Consider the following 20,710-nt stretch of genomic DNA (forward strand, 5'->3'; position numbering starts at 1 on the left):
GGCCCAGCTCTTGCCTGTCTGTTCCCATTGCTCCCCGCACCCTAGGGGCTCTCCTGGGGGAGAAGAGGACCCCCTCCTAGGGGACTCTTGCCCCTTTTCCCAGCAGTTTCCTCACTCTGACCCCTCCCTTCCCTCCTGGAGATTCAGGAGCCCTGAGCACCCTAATAAAGCTCGAGAGAAGGCTCCCCGGGGAGTGACTTTGTGTGCATGTGAGCAACGTGACTGCCTGCAGAGGCTGTGCCAACAGTGTGACCAAGGTTTCTGGGCCACCCAAACCCAGCCCAGCTGGCTCAAATTCATTTTCCCTCGGGAATGCATTTTCCCACCACCTAAGAGCAGCAGGGCCCATGCAGTCTGGCTGGGTCCCTGCAGCAGGACCACAGCTGCCAGGAAGGAAAAGGACTGTGTGGTGCCAGGGGAGCCCTCCCACATGGACTCCAGGAGAAAGTCTAGGCCTGCAACTGAAGTCCAGAAAATTCCCTCGGCCTGGCCTTGGAAGGAAAGGAAAGCCAGGCACCTTGCTCAGAGGGAGGGCTGTTCATCCATACCCCCCCATCCCCACCTCCCCAACATGTGCCCATATTGTCTCTCAAACCTGGAATGTGTCCCCAGACCCTCTGCCTATACACATTTAGCAATCACCTCCTTCAGAAAGGCCTCCTCAACCATTTCCCATTTCCCAAGAGACACACTACTGTAAGCTGAATCACGCCCCCACCCAAGGATATCTACAGCCTGACCCTCAACCTATGAATGTCACCTTATATGGCAAAAGGGACATAGAAGGCAGATGTGATCAAATCAAGGGTCTTAAGATGGGAGATTATCCTGGATTGGCCGGGTGGGTCTGATGTGAACATAAGGGTCCTCATAAGGGGAATTCGGCAGGAGTCAGGGTCAGACAGAAGTTTGACAATAAAAGCAGAGGGCCAGAGAGAAGGAGACTGGAAGATGCTACACTGCTGGCTTTGAAGGTGGAGGAAGGGGCCACAAGCCAAGGATACAGGCAGCCTGGGAAGCTAGGAAGGGCAAGGAAACAAATTCTGCCCTGGATCCTGCAGAAGGAACCTGGCCATGCAAACCCAGTCTGACTTCTCATCTCTAGAACTTTAAGACAACAAATGTGTGTTGATTTAAGCCACTAAGATTGCAGAATTTGTTACAGTGGCAACAGGGAAGTAATGTACTCCTCTAAACTCGAAACACCCTGAGTGTCACTTAAAGCATTGGTCTTGGGGCTTGATATGTACATGCATCTCTTCTGGCCGATACAGTAAAACCCAGTGGGCTGGGCCTTCTTTCCCATACCTTCCCTTCGGCCCCAGAGAGCAAGGCACATCAGGTGTTCAATAAATGCCTGCTGGAAGGACTGTGAGATGGTGCGTGGATGAGCTCACCACTCACACAGTCAAGAGAAAGGTAAACAGTGGGTGAGGTCAAGACCAAAGCCAGTTCCTCCTAGTCTAATGAGTCTCCACATTAGTCACTGCCAGCAAGTTTCCGATCAACCAAGAAGCGCCAGGATTGGTGACTGCTCATTCACCCTGGTAGTCCCATCCTACTTGGCCCCAGACAGGGAGCTAGAGCATGGCACAGCTGCCCCGCTGGACTACATACTAGGTGACCAGCCACAGGAGACTGAGAGGAAGGGGAAAGTGGCCAAGTTTAGAAAAGGGGCTATGATGATCTGGTCTCTCTGCAAATGTCCCAGGAAGTTTCATGTAAACATCTGCTAAAGCCAAATGGGGAAATTATTGTTTATTATAAATTGCTCTTGTTCACAGCCAGGGTAGAGGTCACTTGGGTGCCAGCACAACTTGTCACTATGCAATGTGCCCCAAAAATGGAACAGCCAAAGAAAGCCCTAAAAGGTGTTACTAGAAATTACCCCCCTGGAAATCACAGACAGATCCAAAGTTCCCAGAGGCCCCACCTCTCTCATCTTGAGGTCAAAAAGGCTCACAGAACCGCTGCTACTTACCAGCAAAGTTCAAGAACCCAGCCCTGCAAATTCGCCATCTTTCCAGCCTCATCCCCATTTCAGGGGCTGCTTGTTTCGAGGCCTCTAGGCTGCAGTCGGGTGGGCGGGTAGGAGGAAGCTGCATTTTACTACTGCCTCAGGTTCAAAGGCACTGGAGAATCTCACTGGGAACCAAGTGGGTGTGGAGGGGCCCCATTGGGTCCCTCTGCTTTCTCGGCAGAAAAGAGAATATGCACAGATGCAGTGGTGCCCACAGAGGTCAAATGCAGTAAACTCATCCACTGGCTCTGGAGTCAGGCAGACCCCGTCTGAACTCCAGGCCCTCCACTTTTCCTGGATGTATGTGCCCTTGGGCAAGTCACTTCACCTCACCAAGCTTCAAGTTCCTCATCAGGAAAATAGGCATAGTAATAATGCCAACCTGACTGGGTTGTCTCCAGGGTTGAGATGATATAAGTAAGTAACCCATACATCTGACACACAGTAAGCCCACTGAGAACGGTGGTGGTGGTGGTGATGATGATAACGGATAAATCACTTATTTGTTCTGCAAGCATCAAGACAATGAGATTTTTCTGCCTTGTACCTACAATGTTTGACCCACATCTCAAATTAATAATAATGATACAAGTTAAACTTGGTGAACCAGCATGACCTAACCTTCCCCGACAACCCATGTGTTCATCCATCTTCTATGATCTCAACATCAATACAGACCATGATCTTCTAAGGGCAGACACACAGCAGTTCAGCTGGAAAGGAAAAGTAGCCTGAAACCCATACCCAACAGGAGGTCAAGCCAAGAGACGAAGTATTAAGTGAGTCCAAATCCCGCCGCTCACTATAGCAGACAGGGTGCATTCCTCAGGGATCCACACAGAGAGACGGCATGTACTACCGGGAGCTGGAGAGGAACAGGGCCAGGGGGCACCGCACGCCTGAGCAAGAACAGAAGTTAAGGCAACTTCAGAGAGCAAAAGCACAAATAAGTGATTAACAAAAACCATCCTTGACACTGGTGCCTGGGTTTTAAACCCATCTGCAGGGTAGACATCTGGGAGGGCCAGGGCGTAAGACAAAACAGCAAGGTACTGGGAAGGGCTCCAGTGCAGACCCATTCCTAAGTCACGAGGAATATCAAAAAACGGAAAAGCAGAAGAATGTGTATGAAAGAGCCTGGGGACTACAGACAGCATTCCTCCAAACTACCCTAGCTCTGCCTAGCCACTGCATGATCAGGAGCAAGTCAGCAGGCTCTTTGTGACTCAATCTCTCTCTGATTTGAAGATAACCCTAGTAATGTTCCGACCTAAGCTGTTTACCAAGCACCTACTGTGCACAAAGACATCATGGCAGCCCTGCAGTTAGGACAAGTCACACACAGACCCCACTTTTCAGAGCTTATATGCTATAAGGCAAAACAAGACAAGGCAAAACAAGACAAGGCATCTGTAGGAAAAGGAGGGAGAGAATCCAGTTGTGAGCAGTATGGGAGTTCAAGACTGTCTCCAGTTTGGGAACTTATTCAACACTCCTGAACATGAATGCCAGGCCCTGGAGATATGACATGAAAAATACATTGTCCCTGTCTTTGAAGAACTTGAACTTCAGAAGGAAAAATGGCCACATAAACAGAGTATTCACAAAACAATGCCTTGAGTCCTAGTACAAAAGCATGAATAAATAACTGTGCTAACAGAAGAAGGAGTAGCTAGTGCTACTTGGGGGACCAGGAAGCTTTCTAGGAGGAGGTGACATCTTAGCGGAGTCATAAATGATGAGTAGGCTTTTGCCAGGTGAAGAGATCTGAGTGCATTTGCTGCCAAGAGAGCAGCTGAGTCCTGAGAGGACCCAGACCACCCCCATACCCCAGGCATCTGGCAACAAGAGGCTAGGCTGTAAGGCAGGCCAAGGACAGATGGAAGGAATCCACGTGGCTTTGTGGGAAAGGACAGATCCAAGCCAGGTCTGGAAGAACAACTACCAAGACACGTGGAAATGGGGCTCCATGAGACGAGGTGTAAGAATGTGCCCTAAAAAGGTCCAAACCATGATATGGGCTGTGGCTGCAGGTGTCCCAGAGCCAAGGAGTGTTCGAGAAGAATGCAGAAGCCAGGAAGGTGCTGGCTGTTCAGAGACAGCTTCAAGGAGGAGCAAGAGATTGGGGAAACATTGGCTAGAAAGAAGAATGAGACCCGTTCCAACCCTTGTAAAGGGGGAAGAAATGAGACCCAATATATACGTGAAGAGATGAAGCTACATTTAAATTAACTGCTGTAGGAGCAGGAAGAGAACACCTACTCCGGAAAACTGAGATGTCAGTTCTTAAATGGAAGAAATCTCTCAGTGGGATTTCAGGCTAGCAGCTCTCAACTGGGCTTGGGGAGGAGCTTGTGTGCATCTTACTACCCAAGGGTTTTTTCCTTCCCCCAATTCTCACTTTCCCCTCCCAAGCACATCAGAATGGTGGCTTGGAGGCAAGGCTGCCAGGGCAATTCCCTAAAACACAACTCCCCTCCCAATTCCAAGCATGAGCCTCCAGACCCAGAAAGTTCTGTAGACAACCTGGCCTTCCCCCTCCCTCAGGCCTTGCCTCTTCTTTGAAGGTGATACAGCAAGAGAAGAGCTCCAACACACCCCCTTTCTTTGCCCTGGGCTCTGACCTTGGGCTTGGTGCCTGACCCAGAGAAGTTAGGAAAGTGGATTTTCCAAAGCAGACTTTATGGACTCACACACACACACACACACACACACACAAACACATATGCAAATTCCCAAAGGCGGCCAGCCCTTCAGCCAGCAGGGCCTCACACACTTCCCCTATCCTACAGAGCCCAGGGGGCTCCTCTCCACCCATAACTCCTTCCCCCATTCCCCTGTGTTTCCCGCTTCCCCTTCTAAAGGACCTCACCAGAGAGGCCTAAGAAACTCATCCAACCAGTTTCTGGGTAGAGGAGGGGCACCTTCCTGCCTCAGCTGGGAGGATACATGGACCAGAATTCAGACCGGTGGGGCAGCATTACCCAATCCCAATTCTGGGGTGCACACGTGTAGAGACACGGCCCAGGAAGCAGCCTCTACTCGTGGAAAAGTGAGGCCTTGATTTGGGGTCGATCTGCCCCGATATCCATGCACCTGCTGCTCAGAGCTATGACATGGTGGGTACCACGGTCGGGATCGGGGTCTGCTGCCTACTGGGGAGGAGACAGGGCAGGGGAATAACCTCCTTTCAACTGCTCTACCAGCTGCCGCTTGGTTTGATCCAAAACAACCACCCTCTGTGGATTCTGGGAAAAGGAAACATCAGGAAGAAGTGGGAGATTAACTCTGCTTGTGTGTGTGTGTGTGTGCGCGTGTGTGTCTGTGTGTGTGTGTGTGTGTGTGTGTAGGGTCCTACATGACCTTCTCTAACCACCCAACTCCAAATGTTCAAGACGAGAAGTCCCCCTGAAGCCCCCAGCAGAACCAAAAGGACTGTCTTGCTGTCACCCAGCCACATGACAGTTCACTAAGAAAAGCAGTTCACCTACACCTGCTCCCTTTATGGTCCTCAGTGTCTAACCCAAAGGGAAAAACCTGCCTTTTACCCCAAAGCCTGTGATTGGCTGGGTTTCCTGGGGGAAGTCAGGCAAGGCTTAGAGGCCTGGAGTTGAAAGAGTCCCCATCCCACCCCATTCCCATCCCCTGGCGTGGTCCCAGCCGGGTACCTACCGCTTTCCTCAGGAGGGCTCCCATCCGGGCACCACGAGGGTGGCAAGGGGCCGGGCAGCCGCATTGTCCCCAGCACTGGCAGCCCAGCAGTTAACAGGCTTGGAGTGAGCAGTGAGCTGCCACCAACAGCCTCGGGAATTAAAGCGCCCGCCGCCTCCTGCAAAACTTCGTCAATAAACGTTCTATTCAGAACCAGTTCCGCGTGTGGGTCATACTTTCTGCATTTCTCTCATTCCTGATTGCTGGGGGGCCCTAGCCCAGGAAATACAACTTCCCGACACAATTCTGCAGGTCGCCACTGGGTAAAGACCCAGGCCACAGCCCTGGGAGGTGAGGGCCACAGGGGTGAGGACCTGCACAAACCTCCAGCAATTAAGCACAGGGGATACTAACTGCAGGAAGTCACATACTGAAGACTCCAGAACAAAGCCAGATCATTCAGCGGCACAACAATGCTCTGTTTATGCAGCACCTCCCCCACTCCAGGCCCTCGAGGCTGAAAGATAATTAACCCTTCTGCCCTCACAATAGTAGGGGCAGAGAGGATGGACAGGTGGCCATCACTATTTTACAGGTCACGAAACTGAGGCACAAGTGGCTGTCCAAATACCTGGCTGAAATAACCCCAGCTAGCATTTATTCGAGTATACCAGACATAAGGCAAAACACATTCTCTACATAATCTCCTCATAACACTCCGGTACCCAGGGCCATACAGTCAGGGAAGTGTGGGAGCCAGGGTTTGCTGGAATCCAGTCCCTGTGCCTTTCACCATTCTCTCCACAACCTCCCACAGGGTCCAAGAGATGAGCAAAGAAGGCCATCTCTCACCATTCCTAGGAATGCCCTCACGCACTTTTTGCTTATAAGTAACACTTTTTGCTCACAAGTTCCTAGAGTATGGGGCAACCTCAGAAAGGAGCCAAAATGAACTCGCCTGGGAATTCATAACTCACCTGTAGATGTCTCCAGAAACGGTATGTAACCAGCAGTAGACAACCCCAAGACACAGGCCTTCCTTCTCTACCCACACACTCTTGCAGTGGGGGTACCAACCTGCACGGGGTCTCAGTGAGTAGCAAGTATTCCAAGCTGTTTTCTCTGAGTGTTCTGTTGCCTCAACTCAGTAACAACCTCCTAAAGGTAAGAACCAGGTCTTCCAGCGTTTTGTGCTCTTTTTTCCCCCGGGTCCTCTGGCACTCAAATCCCTACTTCTCATTTTGGCCACTGTGTAAAAACATGCCAGAAGAAGGCGGAAGCACACAAGATGGATGGTATTTGGGGGGCTTTTGTGCTGGGAGAAAAAGGCATCCCCAATGGGAGCACAGGTATTAAGTGTGGGAAGGGAAGGCCAAGCTGTTCACCTCCTCTCTGCTGCCTGGTCATACCCAGCCCAGAAGAAAGCTTCAGAATCACGGTTGGGATGACTTCCTGTGTGAAAAGAAGACTACTCAAATTCACTCACATTTATTGACAGTATAAACCATGTGCCACATGCTAGGGACACAGCAGTGAATAAGACAAATCCTCATTCTCATGGAGCTTACATTCCAGTGAGGAAGACGGCCACAAAAAAGTAGACAAATAACTAACACATTTTTGGAAAGTGTTTAAGTGCTATGAAAAAAATAGAGGAGGGAAAACAGAGTGTGATTGAGAGATGGGAATTTCCACTAGCTAGGGAGGCCTGGGAAGGCATTACAGAGGTGACTCTAGAGCAGAGACCTGTATTGCAAGAAGCAGCCAGACATGTGAGGCATTGGGGGACGAGCCTTCCAACAGTCTTTTCCTCTACCCCACCATAGCCATCCACTCACACGTCTCCTATGCCCTAGACCTCATCATCACCAATAAGTGCACACTTCCAAAACCTTGAAGTATCCCATCTGAAATTTCAAACCACACAAGGAAACAAACCATCATAAGGAAGTCAGAAAATGGAACAAACTGGCACTCAAAGAACTAGAAATTAAAGAATAGGTCTACAAAAGATGTTTAGAGATGAATAGTTTAAATGACTGGAAATATAAAAGAGATAAAAACCTTAATAAAAGAAGATGATAGTACAAGGGGGTAAGGAACAGGCCAATTAGAAAAAGCAATACATGAAAATAAAATATTCAATATTGAAATTTAAAACCCAATAGTTAAATAGAAAATTAAACACAGCTAAAGAGAGAATTAGTTAAGTGAAAGATAAACTAAAGAAATCATCCTGAATTTAATTCAAAGAAATAAGGTAGGAAATATAAACATTAATAGACTTAGAGGTCCACAGAGGAAAAAAAAAAGGAAATGGGGGAAGGTGCAAATTTCAAAGAGATAATGTATATGAACTTTCTAGAACTAAGGATAGACTTTAGTCCTCAGATTGAAGGCACACACCAAGTTAAACTTCAAATAAGCCCACATTCAGACATATTGTTTATAGTATAAATGCAGAACACCAAAGACAAAAAATATCTTAAAGGATGATAAGGAAATGTCATGAACTATAAGCCAATGAATTGGATAACTTGTATATAGTATAAATGCAGAACACCAAAGACAAAAATATCTTAAAGGATGATAAAGAAATGTCATGAACTATATGCCAATGAACTGGATAACTTTGGTGAAACAGACAAATTTCTAGAAGGGCACAAACCACTGACAGATTTAAAAATAAAAAGTCTAAACAAGAGATTAAATTTGTAACTTTAAAACTTCCAATAAAGAAAAGCTCAGGACTAGATGGCTTCCCTGGTGAAGTCTACTAAACATTCAAAGAATAATTCACATCAGTTCTTCACAGACTCTCACCCCACAAAAAAACAGCAGGAAATATTTCCCAACTCATTCTATGAAGACATTATCCTGCTATCAAGACCAGACAAGGTATCAGAAAAAAGAAACCTACAATCCCACATTCCTTATAGACACAAAAATCCTCAACAAAATACTAACAAATTGAATCTAGCAACCATAAAAAGGAATATACATTATGACCAAGTGGGATTTATCCCAGAGATGCAAGATTAGGTTAACATCTAAAAATTAATTAAAATAATTCAAGTTGATAACAGGATAAAGTGTAAAAATCACCTGATCACGTCAATACACCCAGAAAAAAATTTTGACAAAACCCCACACTATTCTATGATAAAAACACTCAACAATCTAGGAAGAGAAGCGAATATCCCCAATCTTACATAGAGCATCCATGAAAAACCCACAGGTACATCATACTTAATGGAGAAAGACAATGCTTTTTCACTGAGGTTAGTAAGAAGACAAGGATATCCAGTCTTGCCACCATATTTGATATTGGAGTTCTAGCCAGGGCAATTAGACAAGATAAATAAACAGAAGAGATCTGGGTTGAAAAAGAAGAAATAAAACAATCTCTATTCATAGATAACATGAACTTGTATATGGAAAATCCTAAGTAATCTACTATAAAACTATTAGAACCAATAAAAGTGTTCAGCAATGTACCAGAATACAAGATCAACACACAAAAGTCTATTTTATTCCTGTACACTAGCAATGCACAATCATAAAATGGAATTAAGAAAAGACTCCCGATCCCTGGACCTGAACCCAGGCACACATCTGGATTGAAACATGCCAGGCTCAGAGGATCTTTGTAAAGGCAAGGACCAGATGCATTCACACAGAAAACGAACCATGTTCACTAAGAAGCAACTGGAAGATCTGAACATCTTGTTCAATGAGAACCCATACCCAAACCCCAGCCTTCAGAAAGAAATGGCCTCGAAAATAGACATATACCCAACAGTACTGCAGGTCTGGTTCAAGAATCACAGAGCAAAACTCAAGAAAGCCAAATGCAAGCATATTCATCAAAAACAAGAAACTCCACAACCGCCAGTACCAGAGGGTGGGGTTACCACCAGAGTCAGCCCGAGAAATGCAGACACACTACCCAGATTGCCCCGTGCTGCTCACCCGATCAGCCTGGTGTACACGGGTCAACAAGTCCCCTCATTCCAGCTCATCCTGTACCCCAACCTCAAGGTGTCTGCAAATGACTTCGTTGGCCACAGAATAGTCCATTTTGGCTGCTGCCAAGATCCTAATATATATTGCCTCTACCCCATTTTGGAATCCCAAGTTTGCGCTCCAAGCTTCCATGCTGGGTCTTCTGCCTGTTCATCTCTCCAAAGTCGAGAGAGATGATAAATACAAAAAAAAGAGATGATAATTACAAAAAAAAGAAAGAAAGAAAAGACTCCCATTTATAATAGCAGCAAAAAGAATAAAATACTTAGGAATATATTTAACGAAAGAAGTATAAGACTTGCATGCTGAAAACCACAAAACACTGTTGAAAGAAATTAAAGAAGACCTAAAAGACATTCCTCGTTCATGGAATGGAATATTTAACATTGTTAAGATGGCAATACTCAACAAATCAATCTAAAGATGCAACACAATCTCTATCAAAATAGAGTTGATTTTTTTTTTTTTTTTTTTTTTTTTTTTTTTTTTTTGCAGATATTGACAAGCTGATCCCAAAATTCATATGGAAAAGCAAGGGACCCAGAATACCCAAAACAACCTTGAAAAAGAACCAAGTTGGGGGACTCATACATCCTGATTTCAAAACTTACTACAAAGCTATAGTTATCAAGATCATATGGTACTGGCATAAGGGCAGTTACATATATCAATGAAAGAGAATTGAGATTACAGAAACAAAACAACACATTTATTGGCAATTGATCAACAAGGGTGCCAAGACAATTCAATAGGGAAAGAATAGTCTTTTCAACAAAAGGTGCCAGGACAACTGGATCCTCACATGCAAAAGAATGAATCTGGACACCTATTTCAAACCATATACAAAAAAGTCAAAATGGGTCATAGACCTAAATGTAAGAGCTAAAACTATGAAACGCTTAGAAGAAAAGATAGGAGTAAATCTTTATGAACCTAAGTGAGCAATGGTTTCTTAGGTACAACACCAAAAGCACTAGCAACAAAAGAAAAAATAAATCGTACTTCATCATCAAAATTTTAAACTTTTGTGTTTCACAGGCATACTACCAAGAAAATGAAAAGACAAATCACAGAATGTGAGAAAATATCTGTAAATTGTATACTTGACAATGAACTTATATCCAGAATATATAAAGAACCCTTACAACTCAATAATAAAAAGAGAATTCAATTTAAAAATGGGCAAGGGATCTGAAGATATTTCTCCAAAGGCACTATACACATGCCCAATAAACACATGCAAAGGTATTCAACATCACTGACTTTGGGAAATGCCCCTGGAACCATAATTAATACTACTTCATACCCACTAGGATGGCTGAAATCAAAATGATGGACAATAACAAGTGTCGGTAAGGATCTGGAGAAATCAGAACTGTTGTACATTGCTGGTGGGAATGTAAAATAGTTAAGCCTATTTGGAAAACAACTTAACAGTTCCTCAAAAAAGTTAAACATAGAGTTACCTTATCACCCAGCAATTCTAATGCTACATATACACCTTAGAGAACCAAAAACATATGTCCACACAAAACTTGTACATCAATGTTCATATCAGCAGTATTCATAATAGCCAAAGAGTGGAAACAACTCAACAGAACATCAGCTGATGAACAGATAAACAAAATGTATGACACCCATGCAAAGGAATATTATTCAGCAGGAAAAAAGAATGAAGTACTGATGCATGCTACAAATGGGTGAACCTTGAAAACATCAGGCTAAACGAAAAAAGTCACAAAAGATTACATATTGTATGATTCCATTTATATGAAATGTCCAGAGTAGACAAGTTTGGAGCCAGAAAGCATATTAGTGGTTGCCTAGGACTGGGGGAAGGGGAATATGGGAAATTACTGCTAACGGGCACAGGGTTTCTTTTGGGGGTGATAAAAATGTTTTAAACTTAATATGGGCCGGGAGCGGTGGCTCAAGCCTGTAATCCCAGCACTTTGGGAGGCCGAGACGAGCGGATCACGAGGTCAGGAGATCGAGACCATCCTGGCTAACACGGTGAAACCCTGTCTCTATTAAAAAATACAAAAAAAAAAACTAGCCAGGCGAGGTGGCGGGCGCCTGTAGTCCAGGATACTAGGGAGGCTGCGGCAGGAGAATGGCGTAAACCCGAGAGGCGGAGCTTGCAGTGAGCTGAGATCCCGCCACTGCACTCCAGGCTGGGTGACAGGGCGAGACTCTGTCTCAAAAAAAAATTAAAAAAATAAACTTAGTATGGCTCTGTGGCACAATGGACAGCGCACTGGACTTCTAAAAATGTTTTAAACTTAGATAGTGGTGATAATTGTACAACACTGAATATACTAAAAACCAATGAACTATACACCTTACGTGGGCAAATTTTAAAATACGTGAAATACATCTCGACAAAGCTATAAATTAAAAAACAAATATATAAATAAATAATAAATATCATAAAAAGAAACCAGTCAGTAGGAAATAGTACAGACTATGAAATAACCAGTGCCGGAAAAACTGGCTATTCCTCTGGAAAAAATAAAATCAGCTCCATCTTACAAGGTTGAGTGGTTTTCAACCATGGCTATACAGAAAAGTCACCTGGGGCATTTCACAACCATGCCTGGGCCTCTACCCCCAAGATAGTTTTATTTTATTGGTCCAATCTGGGGTGAGACTCAGAGAGCAGTATGTTTGTTAAGCTCCTCACGGGGTTGTATATGAACCAGTGTCACACACACAAAAATACATTCCAGATGAATTTAAAAAGTACGTGTGGGAAGCAGAAGTTAATTTTAGAAGAAGGTCGGGTGTGGTGGCTCATGCCTGGAATCCCACTTTGGGAGGTTTAGGCGGGAGGATCTCTTCAGCCCAGGAGTTCAAGACCAGGCTGGGCCACATAGTGAGCTCCTGTCTCTACCAAAATTAAAAAAAAAAAAAAAAAAATTAGCTGAGTGTGATGGCAGCGCCTATGTTCCCAGCTACTCAGGAGGCTGAGGTGGGAGGATTGCTTGAGCATGGGAAGTCTAGGCTGCAGTGACGCATGATCGTGCCACCGTACTCCAGCCTGGGTGAGACAATGAGACCCTGTCTCGACAAAAAGAAAAAGAAAATCAATACTTGCCAGATCTAGATGGTGAGAACATGGGGTTGGGGTAGGGGCTCCTATGCTGGCATGGGCCCCAGCCACCCTGGAGACCAGCTGGAACAACAGGCACCAAGGCTGCACAGCACAGCATCGTTTGCCAGTATCCAGACCCAAACAAAGGAACAAATCTCCAGATGGAAAGAGCCCTGGGATGCTTGAAATTGCAACTCCTCCCTGTCATTTTCTGGCTTCAGAAAGTGCTGTGTGACACCCAGGTAGGTGCTTACAATGTAAATGCATTAAAAGCCCTCTTGTTTTAACTGAGGCAAACACCCTTTGGGATAACTGGCAATCTACTTGGTGGAGCTGAATTAAGATTGGACCCATTCAGGCTCTACTGTAACACAGGCAAACCTTGGCCAGCTGGAACCCCTGTGGAGAGAGGGCATCCAAAAAGCAGCATTTGCAAGAGCGCGCAGAGTTTCAAAACAGTGTGGGCTGGCCGGGCGCGGTGGCTCAAGCCTGTAATCCCAGCACTTTGGGAGGCCGAGACGGGTGGATCGCGAGGTCAGGAGATCGAGACCATCCTGGCTAACACGGCGAAACCCCGTCTCTACTAAAAAATACAAAAAACTAGCCGGGCGAGTTGGCGGGTGCCTGTAGTCCCAGCTACTTGGGAGGCTGAGGCAGGAGAATGGCGTAAACCCGGGAGGCGGAGCTTGCAGTGAGCTGAGATCCGGCCACTGCACTCCAGCCTGGGCGACAGAGCGAGACTCCGTCTCAAAAAAAAAAAAAAAAAAAAACAGTGTGGGCTAGGGCTAAGAGCGTGCTCCAAAAGTTCAAACCCCATCCCTGCCAAGTATTAGCTGAGCGATCCTGAGCAAGTTACCCAACTCGTGGGGACTCGGTTTCCTCATTTGGGGGTAGGGGAAGGGGGTAAACCACCTACTTGGCCTTGTTGAAAGGATCAGTGATATTATTACCTAAGTAACAACACTTAAAATTTTTGCCAACCTGACTGAGAATCTTTTGAAAATATGTTATACACTTCCCTGCCTTCCTAAACAGAGTCAAGGGAATACAATTTAACCTTTTCTTGATGACTCTGGGTCACAATTACCAGCAAAGCATAAATTATCAAACTGATGATCCCCAGAGACCCAAGGAGTGCCAAATCATTCCCTCCACACCCTCTCCCTCCAAAAAAAAAAAAAGATCTCTGGCACTTCTGCTAGCACTTGCTTTTCCTGGAGTTTTTATCTCAGTCTGCTCTCACTGCCAACTTTGCACTGTAGTCATTTTTTTCACCCTCAATGCTGGTTTCTTTATCCTCTTTCGTTTTTTTTTTTTTTTTTTTTTTTTTTGAGACGGAGTTCCACTCTTGCCGCCCAGGCTGAAGTGCAATGGCGCAATCTCGGCTCACTGCAACCTCCACATCCTGGGTTCAAGCCTCCTGAGTAGCTGGGATTACGGGTGCCCACCACCACACCCATCTAATTTTTGTATTTTTAATAGAGACGGGGTTTCACCATGCTGGCCAGGCTGGTCTCAAACTCCCAAACTCAGGTAATCCACCGGCCTTGGCCTCTCAAAGTGCTGAGATTACAGGCATGAGCCACCGCGCCTGGCCTTTATCCTGCTTCATTTGCTGCTTCTTCCAAGCTTGAACATAGCATGACACAGCTTAAATGTGTAAGTTAAACAGGGTCTGAGAAGGCTGGTATGAATAAAAATGTAGGAACTTGAGTCCTTGACTTCTTGGCTACATGCAAATAAGCAAGGGCGCTGGGTGGCTGAGTTGCAAATAAAAGTTTAGGGTAGGAGAGTTGTTATTGGATACTGTGGAACATATTATGGGAAGAACTATATCCAACGCTATAAGTACACCCAGCTGTCCACTTTGGGGCCACCTTGCATGGAAGCAAAATGTGTAGCAAGCTTTTGAAGACAGGTCCCAATGACTGTAGGTCTCCTTCTTACATGCTGCAGGAATACAGGGTTTCCTGCCCCACTGTCAGAACAGCTGACTACAGGTTAACTTCTTAGAATCTTATGGACATTCTTTGTCAGGAACAGAACATTCATAAAGAGTGTGAGCATTTCCTTAATTCCTAAGGTCTTGTCACACAGTAGGGTTTTACTTACTTATTAGACAAACACTTATTGGAATCCTACTGTACAACAGGCACTGGGGATGTAGCAATGAACTGGAGGAATAGAAGCTGCATGAGAAGACTGGTTCCTTTCCAATAAATACTACACACACACACACACACACACACACACACACACACACAGGGTCTCACAGCCTGGGAAGTAAAGGATTTGAGTTTTTAAGAGCTTCCGGCATCTGTGGAACCCATCTCTCCTCTTGGGACCCTGTTCCCAAGGTAAAATAGACCTCATTCCTCCTGCATCTTTCTCTTCCAGTCCCAGCCCAGATTCTGGCACTAATCAGATCAGCTTCTAGGACCCTCAAACTGTGTTTCACAAAAGGCTGCATGCACAGCTACCGCTGTGCCCACAAGAACCCTATTCAGGTTGTGTTCAGCCCAAGTCTGCTCAGCATGAAAGACAGTGCAAGTCCTTAAAAATCCATTCCTTGAGCTTTGGATAGGGCTCCCTCCCCAAAGGCCAGACGCGAGAACGGTATAAAGTCTTATTCTCCCTAGCGCTTGCATTCCCAGATGGCAACAGCCCACCCAGGGCTGGACTGGACCCTACCACTACTTTCTTCTCCCTAATCCCATGGAACAAAAGCTGCAGCAGATGAGACCACAAGCCCAGAATATCAGGGTGGGACCCCAGCCCAAGCCCATCACTCCCTGTTGATCACACTTTGTACCATTCTCAACGCTATCGGGGCACAAAAATGAGTCCAGCACCGTTTCTGTCCCCCAGATAGCAACCCAGTTAGCATGGCCAACCTTTATCCCCAGGCAGCTGACAGAGGGGCTACCAGTGGCTCTAGATGGGCCACCTGCTGATCAGTTTAGTCCACGTTGTCCAGTTTTCTTTCTCCTGACTTCAGGTCACCCAACACTAACATGCTTGGGGCTGTTCAGGGTCCTCTTTGCAACTTCCTCTGATATCAGATCATCTAGCTTTTACCCATCTCCAGGCACCAATTGGCAGGCCCAGGAAGTTCCTTCATCACAGGGCCTGCCTGGCTGCCGAGTGTGCAGCAACACACTTGGGGGTGGGGCAGGGGGTGGAACTGGCCATGACCACTTCCCTAGGCCTCACCCTCCACTGCCCATCCCTCACTTCCTGAACTAGGGCAGGGTCCCAGGAAGCCACTCACCACAAACTTTGACAGCGGTACTTTAGATTACACCCCTCCCTTTGTAGGCCCGTGGTTCCAGCAGAGGGGGGCGGAGACTCAGCAGATCAGTTGTGTAGAAGCGGCTGGGAGCTAGGCAGCCAACCCTGAGCTCTCACTGTGTCTGTCACTCTATTACTTTAAATTCTGGTCCATGGCAAACCCTTATTGAAAGTCTTCCAAGCCGTCTCAGAGCCTCCACCAGAATCCTCCTGCCACCTTTCTGGGCTTTCCTAGGACAGCTCTACTTGCCATCTGCCCCCTCCCTCACTTTCCCTACCCCTTGTCCCCGCCCCCCTCTGCATCCAACTGCCAGGCATAATTTACCTATTGGAGGCTGGGGGAGGGGTGGACAGCCTTCCCAGCAGTGAGGCAGAATAGGGAGGTCAGGGAGAAGGTGTGATTCATTGAGTCTGGCTGGAAGCAGGGGGAATTCCGAGGAAGAGGGGGTTGATCAGGGCTATCCCTGTCATCCTATCTGTAGGATGCAGTGGTGGGGGCGGGCATAACACATACCTGGGTGTCCCACGTCCTCAGCCATCTACAATCTAGGGTAGGGCAGGAAAGGCTCCCTAACTAGAAAGTTTTTGCCAAGGTTTTCTATTTTACCCTCCCTCTAATTCCCCACTCCTGCCCAATACCTAAAATGAAAAGCTTTGCACCTACAATCCTTAGCAATGACATTAAACATCTCATGCTACCCCTGAAGAATCTGGTTGGAGAAATAATTTATTGAACCTCTCTCTATAGTCTTTACTAAGCAGTCAACATATGCTACCTCACTGTACATTGCCACGATGCCGCATGTGGTAAGCATGATGACTAATTCCATGTTAGGTGAGAAACACAGCTCAAAGGAATTGAGCACCACATCAAAGGCCACAGGGCTGGTGAGCTGTCAAGTCAGGGATTTGAAACCAAGGTGTGTCCAACTCCAAACCCTGTTCCTCGATGCCACAGTGGGATGAACTGGCCTTCAAGGAAGAGAAGGCAGAGATTAAGGAAAATACCTCCTTCAGGCATCACCTCAAAAGTACCTTCCTCCTGGAAGCCTCCTTGGCCACCCTATCTAAACTGTCACCTCATCCCTTCCATGACAATTCACACCTACCTTCCCTATAATATTTTTTATTTCTGTTTATCACTAACACACTTGCTATTTCAATCTTGTTTATTGTCACTTTTGCTAAAGTCAGCTCCATGAGGTCAATAATTATTGCATATTTTCTTCACTGCTGTGTCTTCTGCATCTAGCATTCATACATAGCAGGTGCTAACTCCTTAACTGTTAAATGAATGGAGTATTTTAAAATAGAAGTAAGGGTCATGAGTATTGGGGAAAAAAGGTGATCCGTTCATTCAGAGGAAGAGAGGAGAGATGAGAACAGATGGTGTGGGAATCTGGCCAGAGGTGAGCTGGGGGGCCCAGATGAGCTTAACAAGAGGAAATGAGGGTCTGCCAGGTCCACTGGGGGCTCCAGTAGCCCCTTCCCCCTGGCAGTTGTGATTTCCAGCTGCCAGGGCCCCAGCTGGAGGGCTTCTGCTGGGGAGGGAGGGTGGAGTAGGGCGGGTTTACAGCCACAGAACAAAGGCCTGTGGACTTGCAGCTGGCCAGAGAGGCGGGACAGAGCAGTGGCCTGGGCCAGAGGGGCGGCCTGAGATGGGGGAGGGGGCACAGATGAGGAGCTGAAGACAGCCCTCAGTGCAGCTGCAAAAGCAACAGCCTCCAGAGTCCCTGCAACCCCCAACACAACAGAGAATAGCCAGAGGGCTTCACTTTTAACCCTCCAACGCCAGGGCGGCCTGTGCTTGTGCCAGCACCCCCGGCTTACAGCTGGAGCCTTCACAAGGTTCTGGGAGCTGGGAGAAGAGAAGGGGCAAGGCATACCTCTGCAACACAGGCGCCTTCCCCCTCCGGCCCTGGTCATCCCGCTGGCCGTGGCCTTTGGCCTCTTCCGGCGTAAACAGTGACCCTGGGATAGCTGCAGATTTGGTAAGGCAAATGTTTACTCTGGAGCTGAGATATTAAGACCAGGGTGTTTTAAACATCCACTAATGGCTCCTGGTATCTAACAGCTCCTTGTGACACACACGTGGGACATAGCCAGCAAATTGTAAAACCCCTAGGAGACTCCCTTCCCAGCCACTGTGAGCCCTTTAGTTTTAACAGGAGTTTATGGAGCACTTTCCACAATAGAGGCTTCCTTTGATCCTCCCCACAGCTCCTATGAGGAAGAGCAGGCAAGTAATCCCACTTTATTCATGTGGAAACTGAGTCAGAAAAGACAAGTGAATTAGCCAGATCATGTTGGAAAAAACACAGATCAGATGATGAGGACAACTGAGCTCTGGTTTCTACTTGTCCAATAGGGTCCCAGGCTGAAATCACCTCACCCCTCTGGGCTCTGCTGCCTTCACCAGTAAATGGAGTAGGCTAATCCAAGGGGCCTTCCAGCCCAAGTGACTCCCAGTCAACTCTATCAATCTTCCACTACCAGGCCAGCGCTCTTTCCACTTTCCCTGCCATGCCGCTTCTAATAGAAGGCAGTAGAAAAGACGCCAAAGCAGCTCTTCAACAAATCACTCCCTCAGCAGCTAGGACTTGGCCTGGGGGTACCTCTTACCCCAACTCCCTGCCCCATCCCCAGGGCTGATTACCCAGGGAGCCAATGGGTTGCCCCATCTTCCAGGAAGGGAGTGGGGGAGAGCAGGGGAGTGGGGAAGGAGTGGGGGACAAAGGGGAGGGGAGGTCATTGCATCCAGGGGATCAGCCTGGAACCACAGGGGAGAGATGAATAACACAGAGATAAACGTACACTTTTGGTTCTCACTCCCTAGGTTTCCTCCTGGGGAACAGTTGGGGCTTAATCTCTCAGGATCCCATCCCTGTCCAACAAAGGGGGCCTGGAGAGCCACATTGCTTAAGGCTAGGCTGCCGATGTACTCAGTTGGGAGCCCCTCCCCAGCCCGGGACTGTCATTACCCTCCCTGCTTATTATTTCTTGAGCAAGGGCCATGTGACTGGGCTGCGTGCAGAGGCACGGCTGGGGAGACTCTGGGAACCCCCAGTCCAGGATTTCCTGTAAGGTAAATGCAGTGTGGGTCTCCTGCTGGGTGCCCCAGAGCAAGGGGCAGGCACCTACATCTGCCAACTGATTAGCGAGTGACCTCAAGGATCAAACTCTTTCGCGACCGCCACCACCACCCTCCCCAAAAGCCACACCTCTCCAGCCTCCAACCATTCCATTTCCCCCGCTGTTCTTCCTTTTGTGTTCCAAAGGCGCCCCAAAGAGTCAGTAGCTATTTAAATAACCCTTAAAAATTTAAGCTTGCACGCCTTATCCTGGCTTTCCCAACCAAAGGGCTGGGTGTGGGGGTGCGAAGAACCAAAACGACTTCAGGAGTGGACGAGGTCGAGGCAGCCGGTGGCCTCTGGGTTTACCGCTCCCCGCTTCTGGCCCCCACTCTCCTCCCTCCCAGACAGGTAGCGGAGATTCCCAACAGCGAGCACCGTGCGGCATCAACCCGGAACAGGCTGCAGGCTCCTCCCGGGCTGGCAGGAGCCGAGGCCCGGGTCGTAGTGCAGAAGGGTCCGCCCGCCCGGCCCACAGCTCCAGTCAAACACCAGCCATCGGGCGCGCGCGGCCTCGCGGGCTTCCTGGATTTCAAACTGAGCCTCTCTGGGGCCGCCCGGCGCATTTTGCCCCTTTTGTTTCCGGAGTGGAGGGAAAAAAGGACAGAAAAAGTCTCCCCACACGACCCTCCTGCGCTCGCGCACTCTGCGGCAGGGTGGCCCGGGTCCTCTGTGGCCCCGGTCCTCACCCTGCAGAGGGCTGACACGGGGGCCGCGAAGGGACTGGGGCCCCAGCGTGACTGCGGGCACCGCCGCTCCGCCGAAGGCAGGCAGACAGAGGGGAGAGAGGAGAATCAGGGTACACTCACCGAGCGGTCGCCGCCCCGCGGGCTCGGGACACGCACCGCGTGCGGGGCTGCCCAGGTGCTGCAGCGACTCGGGCGCGAGTTTGAAAGTCGCTCTCGGAAGGGGCCGAGGCCGCCGGCAGCTCCCGCCCACCGCCAGCTCCTCAGCCGGCCAGGACGCGGCCAGTTGCTAGCGCGTCCCCCGGGGACCCCAGGCAGCGCGCGGCTTCCCAGCGCCCGGCAGGAAGTCGGGGAGCGGAGCCGGAGCTGCAGCGGGAGGGCAGGAGGGAGCGAGGGAGCGAGGGAGGGGCGGGCCAGGAATTTTTCCTGTGGGTGGAGACTCCGGCCCGCGGCTGCGGTCCAGCCATTGGCGGCTCTGCGGGGGCTGGGGGAACCTTCGCGGCGCGGCGAGCCAGAGCCGGGTTAAGACTGAGGCGGCGGCGGGGCCTGGGCGCGGTTAACGATTAACGCCCGCAGGGTAATGAGCGCACACCACGGGATGGTCGGTCCCGCCGGCCGCCTACCCCTCCCGGCCAGCCTAGATGCTCTAGGATACCAAGACGCATGTGGTGGGGTCACCCTGGTGTCACCCTGGTGTCACAGACCTGCTATCACTGCCTCCCGAGAGCGCATGTCCAGGCCAGAACGTACCCCTTGTACGGACAGGGAACACCGGGCCCTGCGAAGGGGGCTGGGGGCTTTCCCAAGTGAG

At 48.4% G+C, this 20,710-nt stretch overlaps 2 protein-coding genes across 6 annotated transcripts in view; one reads left to right on the forward strand and one right to left on the reverse strand.

Annotated features, from left to right (window-relative positions):
• Window positions 1-20,378, reverse strand: part of PLEKHG3 (pleckstrin homology and RhoGEF domain containing G3) — a 42,683-nt gene extending 22,305 nt beyond the window's left edge. Inside the window, exons 1-2 of one of the 5 annotated variants that reach the window (XM_030930640.1) lie at window positions 20,023-20,378; window positions 17,969-18,062 (exon numbers count right to left, since the gene is read on the reverse strand). The gene's annotated coding sequence lies outside the window, so the exon portion shown is untranslated. Of the gene's footprint in view, window positions 1-15,685; window positions 15,833-17,968; window positions 18,063-20,022 lie in introns of those variants that run through there. The other 4 variants (XM_010383702.2, XM_010383703.2, XM_010383704.2 and 1 more) reach the window with 4 other exon arrangements.
• LOC104678427 (divergent paired-related homeobox-like) lies at window positions 9,299-10,142 on the forward strand. The gene has a single exon (XM_010383701.2). The coding sequence runs from the start codon at window positions 9,299-9,301 to the stop codon at window positions 9,872-9,874; it is 576 nt and encodes a 191-aa protein (XP_010382003.2). The 3' UTR covers window positions 9,875-10,142.
• Window positions 20,379-20,710: the final 332 nt, after the last annotated feature.

This window comes from Rhinopithecus roxellana, chromosome 5 (assembly GCF_007565055.1).
Source record: "Rhinopithecus roxellana isolate Shanxi Qingling chromosome 5, ASM756505v1, whole genome shotgun sequence".
NCBI lineage: Eukaryota > Metazoa > Chordata > Mammalia > Primates > Cercopithecidae > Rhinopithecus > Rhinopithecus roxellana.

Coding starts and splice junctions, on each gene's coding strand:
- LOC104678427 (XM_010383701.2), top strand. CDS start 9,299: ATGCCAGGCTCAGAGGATCTTTGTAAAGGCAAGGACCAGATGCATTCA.